The sequence below is a fragment of the Microtus pennsylvanicus genome, chromosome 5, assembly GCF_037038515.1.
Source record: "Microtus pennsylvanicus isolate mMicPen1 chromosome 5, mMicPen1.hap1, whole genome shotgun sequence".
Classification (NCBI taxonomy): Eukaryota; Metazoa; Chordata; class Mammalia; order Rodentia; family Cricetidae; genus Microtus; species Microtus pennsylvanicus.
Window position 1 is genome coordinate 83,808,331 of NC_134583.1, and position 17,281 is coordinate 83,825,611.

The 17,281-nt window shown below is 47.3% G+C and overlaps 1 protein-coding gene and 1 pseudogene across 1 annotated transcript; both read right to left on the reverse strand.

Moving 5' to 3' along the window:
• Positions 1-1,216: 1,216 nt before the first annotated feature.
• Ins (insulin) lies at positions 1,217-2,359 on the reverse strand. Its single transcript, XM_075974929.1, has 3 exons — positions 2,275-2,359; positions 1,953-2,153; positions 1,217-1,431 (listed from the first exon to the last, which is right to left on the reverse strand). Exons 2-3 carry the CDS (start codon positions 2,137-2,139, stop codon positions 1,286-1,288), a joined length of 333 nt encoding a protein of 110 aa, XP_075831044.1. The 5' UTR covers positions 2,140-2,153; positions 2,275-2,359; the 3' UTR covers positions 1,217-1,285.
• A 12,786-nt stretch (positions 2,360-15,145) lies between these two features.
• Positions 15,146-15,826, reverse strand: LOC142851039 (ferritin light chain-like; annotated as a pseudogene).
• Between the last annotated feature and the right edge of the window lie 1,455 nt (positions 15,827-17,281).

A 17,281-nucleotide genomic window follows, 5' to 3' on the forward strand; every position in this document is an offset into this window, starting at 1 on the left:
CAAGGGGGCTATGACATTTCTCTAGGTAAGGGTGTGGTATTGTCATAAAGAGGAGGTGACTGGGAAGGGGTCCTCAGGGATGCTCTAAGAGTTTCAGCAAGAAGCTTCCATGTCTAGCTCAGAGCCCTGTTACTCTGGCCCTGGGTCCAGCTCTCAGGGTGACACAGATTGGTTTGGCTAGGGTAGCTGGTAGGTCAGCCAGCCCTTGGGGTGACCAGGGTCACTAAGTTCTCCTCTGCCTGACAGGTGCCACCCAATCTGTGTTCAGTGGGTGCTGGAAAGAGAGAGAGAGAGAGAGAGAGAGAGAGAGAGAGAGAGAGAGAGAGAGAGAGAGAGAGATATGCTTTGTGTTGAGATTTCCCCAAAGACCTAGATGTTATGTGGCCTTTCCTTAGGACCAAAGATTTTCCTAGAGGAATTGCTGAACAGTCAGGTTCAAGGAATCTGGTGAGAGACCCCACTTAGAGGCTGAGAAGTGGCAGGAGATCCCAGGCCTAGGCCTTGTATCATCTGCTTCCCTCATGGCCCACATTGCCTAGAACTCACTACTGGGTCACTCCTGAGCCCCAGGGTTCTGAGGCTCCTGCCCAGTGCTGAGGGAATCCTTCAGTATGTCCTTTCATCCCTGTGGCATACCTCTCCTGTCCAGAGTACTAAGGTTGGCTTGGAGAGCCTGAGAGGGGCTGGGGATGTTCTCTGTCTAAGAACTAAACACCGTGAGAAAGGTTTCCTTAGCCGTACATTCCCAAGCCCAGTTTCTGGTCCTTCGGGGACTCCATCTAAAATAGCTCTGGAAACAGAATTCAGGAAAGTTAGCTAGAAGCTTTTGTTAGAATATTCTGGCCTTCTTTCTTTTAAAAGTTTTCTGGGGCCCTTGAAGTTCCAGGGCTACGAGGCAATGAAGCACCAGTTCTTAGCTGCCATCTGTGCTATCTAAAGACGCCTAGATCTTCTCTATTCAGCCAGGACAGCTCAGGGTAAGGCCTATAGGTTACCTGAAAGTGTTGACCACTTTGGGGAGGGAATTGTCTATGTTCCAGTGGACACCTGTGGTTGCCCAGGGAGCCAAGAGGAAACTGGGAGTGCAGAGAGCTCAGAAGAGAGAGTCTTGGGGAGATCCTTTAGGAGCCATCATGACCAGGTAGGTGAAGCTGGGGCCACCCCAGACTTCCCCGCTCACATCCTACACATATATACACACACACAGACACACAACTTGTAATGCTCCTTCAGAGGTTTTATTCATTGCAGGAAGGTGAGGAAGCAGGCTGGGTGGCGGCAGGGCCTAGTTGCAGTAGTTCTCCAGCTGGTAGAGCGAGCAGATGCTGGTGCAGCACTGATCCACAATGCCACGCTTCTGCTGGGCGACCTCCAGTGCCAAGGTCTGGAGGTCGCCTGCTCCGGGGCCCCCACCCAGCTCCAGTTGTGCCGCTGCCAGGGCAGGCCGGAGCATCAGCAGCACAGAAACAAAGAAGCACAGGACAATCCAGTTAGGAGCAGTGGAGCAGCCCGCTGCCTACCCCAGGCTTTCTCTCACCCTGTCCCCTGCTAAGTCAGTGTAGGTGGCAGGGATTGCTTGTATGTGGGACAAGTCACTGGGCATGGACGCAAGGAGCTCCAAAGGCTACACACCCTGCCACCATCCCCCAATCAGTGAAGTGCTTTATGGGGGCCCAAAATAGGTGCCTATCCCAGGGCCTACTCATATGTCTCCAGAACCTAGGAGCCTTAAGGCAGGATCCTCATTTATTCCTGGCAGCTGCCGTATTTACCTTTGTCCAGCTGCCCATGGAAGTGTGCGCCCTCCTTCCCCCCAGTTACCCTGAGACCCCACATTCCCCCTCCCAGTTACCCTGAGACCCTCTACACCCAGGTCACAATCTGTGAGGTCGTGAGGGTAAAGAAAACCAGGGTGATAAGCTCTGGGGACAGAATTTAGGAGCAGAGCTCACCTTGTGGGTCCTCTACTCCACGTCGTGACTTGGGTGTGTAGAAGAAGCCACGCTCCCCACATACCAGGTAGAGCGCCTCCACAAGGTGGGAACCACAAAGGTGTTGGTTGACAAAAGCCTGGGCAGGGTTGGGCTCCCAGAGGACCAGCAGGGCCAGCAGGGGCAGAAGGCGCATCCACAGGGCCATGATGGGACAATGACCTGGAAGATAGGCAGGGTTGAGACTAGCAAAAGGCGCATCAAAGAGAGGAGTCCAGCATATCTTCCTTAACGTACTGGGAGTCTTGGCTGTGGAGTCAGGTCAAATAAGAAGAGTACGTACCTGCTTGCTGATGGCCTCTGATTGTAGCTGGTCAAGTAGGACTGGGGGCTACTGGGTCCCCACTAGTTTTATAGTTGAAAGCCCCTCCCCTCTGCCCCCTGGACTCTGGTGTTCAGCCCATTAAGGTCTCCCTGGGGTGGCTCGGCAGATGGCCAGAGGGGCTGAAGCTGCAGTTTCCAAACACTTTCCTGGTGCTGGGTCTGCAGAAAGTTCTCCTTGGACGTCAACACCTCTACTTAGCCCTACGGTAATTAGAGTCTTAACAAGGGGCAGGGTGGCCTAATGATCCACTTCACAGCAGGGGGCATTGCCCCAGCTAGATTTAGGCCTTCTTTGGCCTTGACTGAGCAATTTCCACATCATTTCCCCAGGGTACTGGAGCTGTTGGGGGCCTGGTATCTCTGTCCCTTGGAGTGTTTCACAGTCCCCATTGGTAGCCAGGTCCTTAGCTCAGCTGAGAACCCCTGCTCACCCTCAGAGGTAGGAAGAAAGCAGAATTCAGGCAGCAAGATGCTTGTTGGTCCCTTCCCCTCTGTCTCTCCTTTCACAACCATAGACCACTCAGGGGTTAGCTGGACTGAAGGCCTGTGGTACACCTTCCTATCCTAATACCCCAAGACAAGCACCCGAAGGCCAGCAGGTCACCATCAGAGAACATGCTTCAGAACTCAGACTCTCTGCCTCAATCTCTTAGTGCAGGCTCTACCCCAGCTACAAAACCCTTCTCAGACTCCACTTGGAGTGGTTGGGGGTTCCTTGACCCCTCCTGTCCCTGATTTGGGACTGTCCTGTTCCCCGGCCAACCAACAAAAAGCCTTGGTGTAGCCGCATGAGCTAGACTCTACCTTATGCAGGGCTTTATAGCCACTAGACTAGAGCTGTGGGCCCCTTACTCCCTGCTCCCTGTCCCCCGAGAAGTGCTGCAGCCATTCATACTCTGGGTATCTGGGATACTCCAGTGGACCCACTGGAGCAGGGGATATGTGGGTACCTCAAGAGGAGTGCAAACAAGGACAGGGCTGGGGCAGTGGGGGAGGGGTGTTGTCAGGACCATAGAGAGGCTAGAGAGCCTTGTTGAGGGTCTCACTGGGGCTCCAACTTCCCAAGGAGAATTTTCTTTTGGCAAAAGAGTCCTGTGGTATAGCTAGGCTTGTCTTAAACTCACAACCTTCTTGTCTCATCCTCCCAAGTTCTGATACTCAGGTATGTATCACCTCTTCTGGCTCTCCTTGGAACTTTATAAAGGCTTGGTTTTTCTGTAACATTTAAACCCTTTCTGGGGTTCAGTGACACACAGGGACAACCCTGAGCAGCTTGCAAGGGCTTTAAGCCCTCCACAGGCCCATCATAGGTGCTCAAATCTCTCCAGGGTTTCCATGGGGATCCCACCTGACTTGAGTCTCAAAGGAGCTCATGAACATGCCAACACTGCAATGGGCTTACACCACCCCAAGGTTGCGGCAGGGTTCACAGCCTAGTTCAGGGTTTCCCTGTGACTTGAAGCCTTCCTTAGGGTCTCACATGGTTCAGCATCCACTCCCTGTGAAGGTGTCAGTGTGGCTCTGGGCCTTCCCTAGAGTATCAACAGAACAAACGCCTTCCTCAAGTCTCTGTGAGGTTATCGAGCATCCTTAAGGACAATGACACCCAGAGACAGCCCCAGTTTCTTGGTGGTGCTAAGACCTTCTCTAGACATTTCTGAAGCTCACAGCCGCCTTCCTCAGAGTCTTAATAAGCACCATGGTCCTACATTACTGTGGCTATTTCAAATCCTCACAGCCTTCCCCAGGGTACTAAAGGGGCTTAGGTTTTCTCCAAATGTTAGTGAAGCCCCATCTGCTTGGGGACTCAGTGGGGCTCATACTGTCTCATATTGTCAGGATGTTCCTGAGGGCCACGAGGGGACGTAAGGCCTTCCCTGAGGTCTTCATTGGTCTTCACTGACTTCCCAACATGTGAAAAGAATCTAATTCATTGACTCCCTGCATTAGTTCCTTTCATATCCCTGTAGAATGAATCCCCCAAAGAAGCAACTTTGGGAAGGAGGAGTTTATTTCAGCTCAGGGTTTGCGGGGACATGGCCCATCATGGAACAGAAGGCATGGTGGCTGGAGTTGGTCTGATTGTGGCAGCAGGAGCTTGCAGAGGCACTGGTCAGGAGGCGAGGTCAGACTGGATACCAGCCAGGCCTGTGACCCTAAGGCTCACTCTTATGACCCTGTGTCTATCAGCTAGGACCCATGTTTCACAATCTTCAGGAACAGTACCGCATGATGGAGACCAAATGTTCAAACCTGTGAGCGTGTGTGTGTGTGTGTGAGAGAGAGGAGGGAGGTCGGGGAGGGGGGAAGCTTCACGCTCAAACCATCACAAAAGGAACTCAGTGGGTCCCAAGACCTACTTCATGGCTGCAGTGGCACCCACAGCTTCTCCTAAGGTCTCAGAGGAACAGAGAACCCGCCAGGGATCTCAGTGGGGTGCATTGCTTCCAGTAGGGTCTCAACACAGTTCCAGGTTCTAAACGGTCTTATTCTCTGCCCCGGTGTCCCAGATTCTTAATGAAGACCCCATCTTCTACACTCAGTAGGGTTCATGGCTCTTTCCAAATTCCCGCTAGCGTGTTGTGAGTCAGACTTTTCCAGGGCCCTGAAGGAACTAAAGCCTTGGCACCTCAGTGGGATTAAAGACTTCCCTAGGAGCTCGGGAAAGTCAGTCTTCCTTGGGATCACAAGGGATTGAAGGCCTTGCTCAAAATTTAACATTGTTCCATGCTCTTCTCCAGGTTTCAGTGGGGCTCATGGACTTTTCAAGAATTTCTGAGGCCTAAGGCCTTCCTACAGTGTCCTAAAGGTGCTCTCCTCCCTCCTTAGGGTCCCAGAAGCCTAGCAACGTTTTCTAAGGCCTCAGTGGAACACGAGAATTTTCTGGAGTCTCAGCAGTACTCAAACACTACTCAAGTGTCTCAGTAGGGGAGAAGGCTTTCTCCAGAGTATCTGTGGGCTAGAAGCCTTCACTAGGGTCTCACTAGATTTCATGGCCCAAGGTCCCGTGGCCTCAGCGAAACTCAGACTTCTGAAGTCTCAGCTCTTCTTTTACCTCTATGTTCTAACTAATTAATTGGTTTGTTTGGTTACTTCCAAATGTGGACATCAGATGGCAATCCACGGGGCACAAGTTCCTCTTTCCACAAAATGAGTCCTGGGATAAGCTCAGGTCATCAGGCTTAGAAGCAAACACCTTTACAAGCTGAGCCATCTTGTTAAGCTCAGGTATCAGTACTTGTTAAGGGCCTAAAGCCTTTCCAAAGGTATCACTTAGGCCTAAAACCTAGAGATGGACTTACCAGGGCCTAAGTTCTGTACAGTGTCTGAATGGGAGCCCAAGAGCTTCTTCATGTCTCATAAAAACCTAAGACCTTTCACAGAGACTCATCGGGACCAGGCTTTACCAGGGTCTCAATGGGGCCTAAGATTTTTTCTACACTCTTTTCTTAGGGCCTGATTGTAGCCAAAGGCTTACCCCAGTGTCTCACTGTGGCCAAATATTATCACCAAGGTCTACCCTAGGGTCTCACTGTGGCCAAATATTATCACCAGGGTCTAACCGGGGTCTAATATCTGAGCAGGGTCTCAGGAAGTCCAAAGGCTTCCCTTGGGTCTCTGTAGCCTAAGGCCTTCCCAGTGTCTCACTGGGGCACAGGCCTTACCCAAGTTCTCTCAGGAGCCTACAGTCCTGCAAGGGCTGTAATGGGGACAGAGAACTTCTCCGGTGTGTAAAACCCCAGACTCTAAACTATCACTGAGGACTTAGGTCTTACATCAGGTGACCTAAGGTATCCCCAAGTTCCGACTGGGACCTAAGCAATTCTCCTGGCACTTACTGGGTAGCAGACTTTCCCTAGGTTCTCACAGGAGTTTCAGACTGGGGCCTGAGATCTTCCCCAGATTCTCATTGGGATCCCAGGTCTTCCCCCAGGGTCTCAGTGGTGCGTAAAGCTGTCTCCAGGATTCAAACTTGTCTTATACTTTCCCTAGGGACTCACTGGGACCTAAGGTCTTTTTTAAAGTTTGATTTGAGCTTAAGAACATCTCAGGGTTTCAATAAGGTATAAGGACTTCCCAGGGTCTCACAGGACTCAAGATCTTTCTATGGACTCTCTGGGGACCTAAGGCATTCAGTAGGGTCTTTCTGGAACTTAAGGGGCATCCCCAGGGTCTTCCTGACTTGACTGGTGCTTAAGGCCTCCCAATGGAACATAACATCTAAAGGGAACATAAAATTTTCCCTCCTTCTCACAGAGGCAGAAAGGCTTCTTCAAATATTATTTGTAGCTAAAGCCTTCCTCAGTATCTCACCTGGGCCTTCCCAGAGGAGTAACATCTTGAGGATTCTAGAATCTTGCCTAGGGTCTCAAGGTGGTTGAAGGTTATCTCAGGTTCTAGTGGTACCTGATGACTTCCCAGGGTTTCACCAAGGTCAAAGTTTTTCTTCAGGGACATTCTGTGGCTTAAGCTCTTCCCAGTGTCTCTCTGGGACCCAGGCCTTCCCCAGGCCATCAAGACCTCCAAGGTTTACAATGGGGGCTGAGAATATCTCCAAGATGTCATAGATACTGAAGACTTATCCAAGATATTATGGAGGACTAAGATCTAATGTCAGATATCACTGTATTTCCCCATATTATTACTGGGGCCCAAGACTTTCTCAGGTTCTTACTGGAACCTAAAGCTTTCTGCCAGTACTCACTGAAGTCTAAGGCTACCCCCAGGTTTGCTCAATGACTTAAGGGCTACACTGTATTCTCACTGGGACCTAACACCTTTAACAGGTCTTCACTGGGTCCTATGATTTTGCTCATGTTCTCTTTGGACCTAACACCTTCCCCATGTTCTCAACAGGGCTGAAGGCCTTCTCCTGGTACTTGTTGGAGTTTAGGGCTGTCTTCAGATTTCCTATAGGGCCTAAGGACCCTCCTCGTTATCTCTGAGACCTAAGGCCTTTAAGTTCCCACTGGATCTTAAGCACTCATCAGGGTCTCACTGGCTTAAGGACTTCCCAGGTTGTCACTGGGGTTTAAGTCCTTCCCCATATTCTCACTGGGTCTTAAAGCCTTTTCCAGGTTCTCACCAGAGCCTAAGGCATTACCCAGGCTCTCAATAGAGCTAAAATTTTCCCCAAGTTCTCACAGGGACTATAAGGCCTTCAACAGGTTTTCAGTAGGTCTGAAGACATTCTCCATGTTCTCACTGTGGCCTAAAACATTCTAAAGATTGCTACTGGGTTTCTCCTGGTTCTCCACAGGGGCCTAAGCCTCAGGTCCTAAGGCTGTCTCTAGAGTCTTAATGATCTTCTTATGTTGTCAGTAGAACCTAAAACTTTCTTTAGGTTCCTACTGGGGCTTAAGGCCTTCCCAGGTTGTCCCTGGATAGTAAGGCTTTCCTCATGTCCTCAGCGAGTCTTAAAACCTTGCCCAGGTTCTTACTGGAGCCTAAGGCATTACCCAGGCTCTCACTGATACCTAAAACATTTCCCAAATTCTTACAGGGTCAATAAAACCTTTAACTATTTTCACTGCATCTCTAGATCCTCTAAATATTCTCACTTGTTCTAAAAGTTTCTATATATTCTCACTCGTGCTTAAAGCTTTATCAAGGTTCTCACTGGGACCTAAGGCCTTCCCCAAAGTCTCAGTGAGGCCTAAGGACTTCCCAGGTTGTCACCAGGTTCTAAGGCCTTCCCCATGTTCTCACTGGGACTTAAGTCTTTGCCCAGGTTCTCACTGGTACTAAGACATTATTCAGGGTGTCACTGGACCTAATTTTTTCCCCTAGTTCTCACAGGGTCTTTAAAGCACTTAACAGACTTTCACTGTGTGGTAATTTGAATAAAAATGGCCACCATAGGCTCATGCACTTGAATGCTTGGTCACCATGGAGTGGCACTATATTGAAAGGATTAGGAGGTATGGTCTTGTTAGTGTAGGAGTAGCCTTGTTGGAGGATGTATCACTGAGGGTGGGCTTTGAGATTTTCAAACCAGTCTCAGTGGGTTTCTGCTCCTTCTGTCCACAGGTCTGAATGTAGAACTGTCAATTATCCTATCTGCCTGTGTGCTATCATGCTTCCTGCTGCAAGGATAATGGACCAAGTCTCTGAACCTGTAAGCAAGTTCTAGTTATAACTTTTATAAGAGTTGCCATGGTAATGGAGTCTCTTCATAGCAACAGGACACTAAGACACACTGGGGCCCAAGACCTTCCTCATGTTTTCAAAGTGGCATAAAATCTACTACAGGTTCTCACAAGGGCTTAAGGCCTTCTCCAGGTTCTCATAGGTATCTAAGGCCTTTCTCAAAGTCTCATTTAGGTTTTTGGCCTTCCACGGGTATTCTCTGAAGCCTAAAACCTTCTATAGGTTCTCACTGGGGCTCAAGTACTTCCAAAGTTATAACTGGAATCTATGTCTTTGCCCACATTCTCACTAGGCCTTAAATCTTCACCTAGGTTCTCACTGGAGCCTAAGGCATTCCTCGGGGTCTCAATGGAGCCTAAGGCCTTTACTATGGTCTTACTGGGTCTTAAAGTTTCTCCAGGTTAATCCTGGGGCCAAAGGCCTTCCCAGATTGTCACTGGGCTCTAAATCCTTCCCCATGTTCTTAATGGCTCTTAAAGCACTGACCAAGTTGACACAGGATCTAGGGTCTCTCTAGGTCTTCAATCTCAAGTTCTCACAGATGCTATACAGCTTTTAAGATGTTTTCACTAGGTCTGAATGCCTCCCCCATGTTTTCACCATGGCCTAAAACCTTCACGTTTTCACTGGGAATTAAGGTCTTTTATAGGTTATCACTGGAATCTAAGGCTTTCCCCACATTCTCATTGAGGAACAAAGGGGGCCTAAAACCTTTTACAGCTTCTCGCTGAAATTTAAGGCATTCCTCAGTGTCTCGATGTCTTAAGATCTTTCCCATATTCTCATGGCATATTAAAGCTTCAGGTTCTTACTAGGGTCTAAGGCTTTCTCCAAGCTATCATTAGGGCCTAAGGCCTCCCAAGGTTCTCATTCTGGAGCTGAAGGCATTACACAGGATCTTACTGGACCCCACAATTTTTCCCCAGTTTTCAGAGGGTCTCTAAGGCCTTCGACAAATTTTCACTGGACCTGAAGACCTTCCCCATGTTCTCATTGTGGGTTTTAATCTTCTATATGTTCTTATTGGGTTTTAATCCATGTAGACCTTCTCATGGGATCAAAACCCTTCTCCAAAGTCTCACCGAGTCTTTGGCCTTCCCCCAGGTTCTCAATGGAGACTAAAACCTACTATAGGTTCTAATGGGAACCTTCAGTCTTCTGAAGGTTGTCACTGTGATCTAAAACCTTCCCCATCTTCCCATTGGGATCTAACATCTTATGCAAGTTCCCACTGGGTCTTAAAGCCTTGCTCAGGTTCTCAATGGAGCTTAAGGCATTACCCAAGGTCTTACTGATACATAAAAAAATTCCCAAGTTCTCACAAATTTTATAAGACCATCGACAGGTTTTCCCTTGGTTCTCATTGGGGCCTAAAACCTCCTGCAAGTTATCATTGTGGTTTAAGGTTGAAACTGAGGTCTAAGACCTTTCCATGTTATCACTAGGTCTGAAAACCTTGCCCAGGGTCTTCTGGTGCCTGAGACATTCCCTAGGGTCTCAAGTGTACTTTAAAATTTTTTCCATGTTATCCCACGGTCTAGAAGACTATGACAGATTTTTCCCTCAATCTGAAGACTTTCCCTTTTTTTCATTGTGGCCTAAATCTTCTACAGGTTCTCATTGATGCTTAAGGCATTCTCTAGTTTCTCAGTGTGAGCTAAGTCCTTTTCCACAGTCTCACTGAGGCCGATGGACTGCCCCAGATTCTCAATGGTGCCTAAAACCTTCTGCAGGTTCTTACTGAGGCCCAAGACCTTCCCAGGTTTTACCTGGGATCTATGTCCTTCCCTACATTCTCACTGTATTTTAAAGACTTGCTCAGGTTTCGCTGGAGACAAAGGCATTATGAAGTGTCTCACAGGAACCTAAAGGTTTCCCCATGTTCTCACAAGGTTTATAAGCTTTCAACATATGTTCACTATGTCTGACAGCCTTTCCCATGTACTACTCACTATGGCCTGAAACCTTCTTTATTTTCTCACTGGAGCTTAAAGCATCCTTTAGGTTCTCAATGGGGCCTAAAATCTTTCTCATGTTCTCACTGGATCTTAAACCTTTCTCACTGGGGCCTAAAACTTTCCTCTAGTTATCAGTGATATCCTAAGGCCTTCCCAGGTTGCCATTTGGGCGTAGGGCCTTCCTGTTTCTCGTTGGTGTCTAAGGCCTTTCACAGGTTCTCACTGAGCCTAAGGCCTTCTCAGGTTATCACTAAAACCTAAGGCCATACCAGTGTTTTCAGAATGTCTTAAACCTTGCTTGCCCACATTCTCACTGGAGACAAAGGCATTACCAAGTGTTCCACTGGTGCCCAGTATTTTTTGGTACGTCTTCCAGGGTCTTTAAAAAGACCCTTCAGCTAGCTTTCACTGTGTCCTTCTCCATTCTCACTATGGCATAAAACCTTTCCCAGGTTCTCATAAGTATCTGAGGCCTTTTCCAAAGTCTCACTGAGGCCTTAGGTCTTCTCCAGGTATTCACTGGTGCCTAAAACTTTCTTCAGGGACTCACTGGGGTCTAAGTCCTTTCTATGTTCCCAGTGTGTCTCAGCGATGCCCAGGTTTTCACAGGAGCCTAAGGTATTACCCAGGATCTCACTGGGGCCTGAAAGTTTTCTCAATTTCACACTATTTTATAAAACCTTCAGCATGCTTTCACTATATCTAAAGGCCTTTTCCAGATTCTCACTGGTGTTTAAGGCCTTTCTTATGTTCTCACTAGTATCCAAGGTCTTTACCAAAATCTCATTTCCCCAGGTATTCACTGCAACCTGGGAAACCTTCTAAAGATTCTCTCTGGGGCCCCAGGTGTTCTTAGGATTTAACTGGTATATAAGGCCTTCTTCCTGCACTCACGGAGTCAAAATCTTTGCTCAGGTTCTCATTGGATCATAAGGCATTCCTTGGGGTCTCAATGGCACCTAAGGTCTTTCCCTTGTTCTCACTGCTTCTTAAAGCTTTTTCAGTTTCTCACTGGGGCCTAATGTCTTTCCTAGGTTGTCAGTGGGCCTTAAGGTCTTCTCCAGGTTCCGAATGGGTCTTAAGTCCCTGCCCAGCTTCTCACAGGAGCCTAAGGTATTAGCCAGAGTCTCACTGAGGCCTAAAATTTTCCTCAAGTTCACTCTGGTTCTATAAGACCTTCAACATGTTTTTACTCATGTTCTCACTATGGCTAAAAACCTTCTACAGGTTTTAACTTGGTCTAAAGGCCTTTCCCAGGTTCTCACTATGATCTCAGGCCTTTCCTAAAGTCTCATTGAGACCTAACACTTTCTCCGGGTTCTCACTGGGGCTTAAAGCATTTTACAGGTTCTTATGGTGGCTTAGGATCTTTCTAGGTTGTCATTGTGTCCTCCCCCTTGTTCTCAATGAGTCTTCCAACCTTTTCTATATTTTCACTGAAGCCTAAGACTTTCCCTAGTGTTTTACTACTACCTAAACACTTTTCCAAGTTCTCGCAGAGTCTGTAAGGCCTTTGTATTTTCTCTGGGTCTAAAGATTTTTCACATGTTCTCACTGAAGCTTAAACCTTTGCTCTGGTTCTCACTGGGGCTTAAGGCATTACCCAGGGTCTTACTGGGGCCACACAATTCTCACTAAGTCTATAAGACATCCAGGAAGTTTTCACTGGGTCTGTAGCCCTTCCCCATGTTCTCACAGTGGCCTAAAAATTTCTAGAGGTTCTCACTGGTCCTAAGACATTACCCAGGGTCTCAAAGGTGCCTAATATTTTCCAAAGTTCTCACAGGGTCTCTAAGGTTTTTGGCAGGCTCTCACTGTGGTCTACCATCTTTTATAGCTTCTCGCTGGGGCTATCGGCATTCTCCAGGTTCTCATTGGGTTCTAAGGCCTTCTCTAGGTTTCTTTGAGGTCTTAGGACTTTTTCAGGATCTCACTAAACCTAAACCTTCTACAGGTTCTCACTGAGGATTAAGTTCTCCAGTTTTTCACTATGAAATAAGGCTTTCCCTAAATTTTCATTTAGACCTTCCTTAAATTCTCATTGAGGCCTGCCTAGGTTCTCACTATGGCCTAAAACCTATAGATTCTCACTGGAGTTTAAGGTATTCCTTAAGTTCTAAATGTGGCCTAAGGTCTTTCTCAGATTCTTAGTGGTTCTTAAGTCTGCTCCAGTTACTCAGCGTAACTTAAGGCCTTTGGGAGATTATTACTGGGTACTAAGGCCTTCACAGGTTGTTACTGAGGCCTAAAGTATTCCCAGATGCTCACAATTTTGAAGTCTTTTTACAGGTGCTTACTGTGGCCTAAGGCCTACCCAGGTTGTTATGGGGGACTAAGACATTCCCAGATTCTCCTAAGAACCTAAAACCTTCTATAGTACTCACTGAGGTCTAAGGCATTCCCTAGGTTGTCAATGGTGTTAAATCCTTGCCCAGGTCTTCACTGGAGCCTAAGGCATTTCCCAGGATTTCAGGATAGCCAGAGTTTTCCTAAGATCACACAGGCTCTATAAGATGTGTGAAAACTTCCCTCTGGGTCTGAAGGCCTTCGCATGATCTTACTGTAGCCTAGAATTTCCACCACATTCTCATTTTGGCTTAAGGTTGCTCTGTGTTCTCAGTGATATCTAAGCATTTCTCCTCAGTGTCATTGAGGCCTTATGCATTTCCCATCTCTCTTACTGGGGCCTAAAGCTATATATATATATATATATATATATATATATATATATATATATATATATATATATTCACTGGGGATTAAGGGCTTCTCACTTTGAAACTGGGGACTAAGGCCTTATCTATGTTCTCAGTGGGTTTTAAAGCCTTGTCCAGTCTCTCAGTGAAGGCTAAAGCATTATCCAAGGACTCACTGGGGAAATAAAAATTTTCCCAAGTTCTCACATGGTCTATGAGGACTGTGACAGTTTTTCACTGGGCCTGAAGGCTTTCTGTATGTTCTCACTGTTGTCTAAAACATTCTAGTGATAACCTGTGAAGTTTCTTAGATCCAAGTGAAAATCTCAAGAAAGCCGTTGGCCTCCTTGAGTGTTTCAGGAAAACCTTACAGCACAAAGAGAAGCTGGAAAAAGCCCTGAGCCCCAGAGAAAATCTACAGAAGGTTTCAGGTTCCAGTGTGCACCTAGGGAAGGCAGGCAGAATGGCCTCAGTGAGATGTTTGTTTGTTTGTTTATTTGTTTGTTTGTTTTCCAAGACAGGGTTTCTCAGTAGCTATGGAGTCAGTCCTGAAACTCACTCTGTAGACCAGGCTGGCCTCAAACTCACAGAGATCCGCCTGCCTCTGCCTCCTGAGTACTGGGATTAAAGGCCTGTGCCACCACCACCCAGCTGTCCATGAGACTTCTGAGGAGGCCTTTAGCCCCGTTATTCTAAGTAATGTTGGGGGACACAGGGAGAACAGGTTTAAAGTCTGAAAACACAGATAAAACCTGGTGAAGGTCTTTTGATCCTGTCAGTGGGAAAAAACATTAGGCCCAAGGGCAACCTTGCTCTCAGTATCCAGGGACTATCTGGGCAAGGCTTTAAGACCCAGAAACAACCTCGGAAGGCCTTAGGCCCCAGTGATAAATGCCAAGATTCTGGTGCAATTATTTTTACATTCGCACCTCTGTCTACCAGACCTTCAATGACAATGTCATTTATTCATATTTTTAGTTTTGGGTTTTGTTTCATTTATAGAAGTTTGCCAAAATACTTGCTTTATGTTTTTTTTCCTGAATTTTTTTTCTCTCTTCTATAGCTGTCCTATCATCCAGAGCAGTATGGCTTCTTGAAATAGGCATTAGGTTCTTTATTTTTTATTTTTTTGGATTTTCAAGACAGGATTTCTCCGTAGCTTTTTGGTTCCTGTCCTGGAACTAGCTCTTGTAGACCAGGCTGGCCTCGAACTCACAGAGATCCGCCTGCCTCTGCCTCCCTAGTGCTGGGATTAAAGGCGTGCACCACCACTGCCCAGCTGCATTAGGTTCTTTAATTGCTTTGAGAAGGAGTTTCTGCTATGATGACAGGAAATGACTGAACTAGACTTGGCACAGGGGCCTCAGAGAGGTGCCTTGAGGATTTTCCCTGCTGGCAAAGCATTACCTTGACTGTCCTTTGTTGATCTACACCCATTAGTCCAATGTTTGCCTTTGGCACATCTTCTGCATAATCCAGAAGGGAGGGGTATTCTGTGTGGAATATGGTTAGAAAAACCAAGGAATGTTCTGCTTACAGTCATTTTAAAGGTGACCTTGTTTGCCACAACTGAAACACTTGACGTTTTGATTTTTCTTCAACCCTCTAGAAATCACCTTTCTTATCCAAATATTATCAATATCGATTGTATCTCAGATCCCTTCCACCAAGGGTGCTGACCTTGCCTTTAAAGGCCTAATTATCCCTTTGCATTGAGAATTATCATTTTTAAATGCCAGAGATTCAATTATTATTTGTCTACCTGGTGAATACCTCTGACCTCCTTGGAGATTTGGGGAAGGTCTTGGACAGTAGTGAGATCCTGGAGCTGTCCCTGAACCTCAGTGGGAACCTTTAGAAATGTTTTTGCTCTAATGAGAATTGCAAGGTAGCCCCAGGTCTCAATGAGGCATTGGAGAAGGCCTTTGATCTCAATGAGAACCTGGAGACAGTCTTATGTGCCAGGGGACCCTGAAGCCAGCTTTTTTTTTCTGTTTTAGAAGGATTTATTTTTACTTTGTCCAAGACTTGAGAGGGGCTCCAAGGCGTTACAAAGCTGCTTAGTGGCTTCTTAAGAGGTTCAGGTGAAGGTCCTGAGGCGGGCTGGTGCAGAGCAGAGGTGGGAGCCCCTCGAAAGGAGAGGCCTCTTAGTCATGCTTGAGAGTGAGCCGTTCAAAGAGTTACTCATCCAGAGATGCCTGGGCCCAGCCAACCTGCGGAGATTTGTCAGGTGGTTGTCCATCTTCTTGATGACCTTCGCCTTCTCATCCAGGAAGTGGTTTTCGAGGAAGGCACAGAGAAGAGGATCTATGTGAGCAGAACCCAGGGAATGAGGATCCAAAAGGGCCTGGTTCAAGTTCTTCTCCAAGGCCCAGGCAGCTTCCATGGCCTCCTGGGTTTTACCCCACTCATCTTGAGATGGCTTCTACACATCCTGAAAGAGTGCATGCCCTCCACAATTGTTCTGATACTTGAGGAGACGCTCGGCACCCTCGTACTTCTCCTTGGCCATTCGCAGAAGAAGTGACCTACACTCTCCAGAGCCACATCATCCTGATCAAAATGGTAGCCCAGAGAGAGGTAGGTGTAGGAGGCCCACAGGTGCAAGTTGACCAGGCAGTTCACGGCAGCCTCCACTTCGGTGGAATAATTCTGACGAACCTGGGAGGTCATGGCTGAGATGCAGTCTGGAGCTACCTGCCAAGAGATGGTGCTGGCTGGTCCTAGGAGCTAAAGATGGTGAGAAGATGGTCCCATAGGCTGCGACCAGAGAGGATAGGGAGTGGTGTAAGCTAACAAAGGGAGGCCCTGGGTCTGTTCTGTCCAAACACTGTTAAAGCAAGACACAGATACATGGGATCTCTGAGAGCTGCTCCTAGTTTGAGGTCTTAATGAGAATGTGTGGATGGCCTTTAGACCCCATTAAATCCAATGGAAGATCTTACAGAACTTTTGGGAACTGGGGTACATTTTCAGGTTCCACTGAGACCCTGGGTGATGCTTTAGGTGCCAGTAAGAAGCGAAGACTCAGAATACAGAGCAGGCCTTAGACACCAGTGACTACCTGGGAAGGCCTTTCTGTCCTGGGAGAACTTTCAGAAGGCCTCTTGGTGCAGCAGAATTGTCTGTATTCTGTCAATCATGTTTTAAATAAACGCTGATTGGCCTGGCAGGAAGTATAGGCAGGAAAACCAGACAGGAGGTAGAAATGATGCAATGAGAACAGGAGAATTCTGGGAAGGAGGAAGTCGATTCCTCCCAGTCCTGCGCAGACCACCAAGGAAGCAGGATGTGATCTGCCAGCTGAAAAAGGTACTGAGCCATATGGCTAAAATAGATAAGAATAATGGGTTAATATAAGCTACAAGAGCTAATATGTAGCCTGAGCTAATGGGCCAATCAGCTTTATAACTTATAGAGACCTCTGTGTGATTTTCTTTGGGGCTTGCCAGCTGTAGGGTACCAGGCAGGACAGAAAACCCCAACAAGCAGGTTCTTTTTTTTTTTTTTTTTTTTTTGATTTTTCGAGACAGGGTTTCTCTGTAGCTTTTGGTTCCTGTCCTGGAACTAGCTCTTGTAGACCAGGCTGGTCTCGAACTCACAGAGATCCGCCTGCCTCTGCCTCCCGAGTGCTGGGATTAAAGGCGTGCGCCACCACCGCCCAGCAACAAGCAGGTTCTTAAAGGAGTCTAAAACTTTCAACAGATTCTCACTAGATTCTAAGCTTTTTTTCTAGACTCATGCAACTTAAGGACATCTCCTTAAGTGAAGCCTAGTATTTCCCCCAGCTAGTTGCTCAGGCCTAATGGCTTCTCATGTTGGGCCTAAGGCCTTCCTTGGTTGTTACTGGAGCCTAAGACCTTTCAGATTCTCACTGGTGCCTAAGGCCTTGCTCAGGTTCTCACTAGGACTTAACCCCTGAGAAGTACTGTATGTGTCTAAAGGCCTTTTCTGTGTTTTCACTTGGATCTAAGGCCTTAGTCAGGCCCGACATCTCTTTGGCCTATCTGAGATGCTCACCGTGGCTTAAAACCTTCTAATGGTTCTCAATGGAGCTTAAGGAATTTCTCAGAAGTTCAGTGGGGCTTCAGCTTTCCCCATGTTCTCATTGTACCCTCAAACTTTCTGCAGGTTCCTACTGTGGTGTGAGTACTTCCATGTC

Bases quoted from the DNA above. Each gene is read 5' to 3' on its own strand.
- Ins (XM_075974929.1), bottom strand. From the start codon at position 2,139: ATGGCCCTGTGGATGCGCCTTCTGCCCCTGCTGGCCCTGCTGGTCCTC. The intron at 1,432-1,952 runs GTGAGCTCTGCT...CTGCCCTGGCAG, and splicing joins TGGAGTAGAGGACCCACAAG to CGGCACAACTGGAGCTGGGT.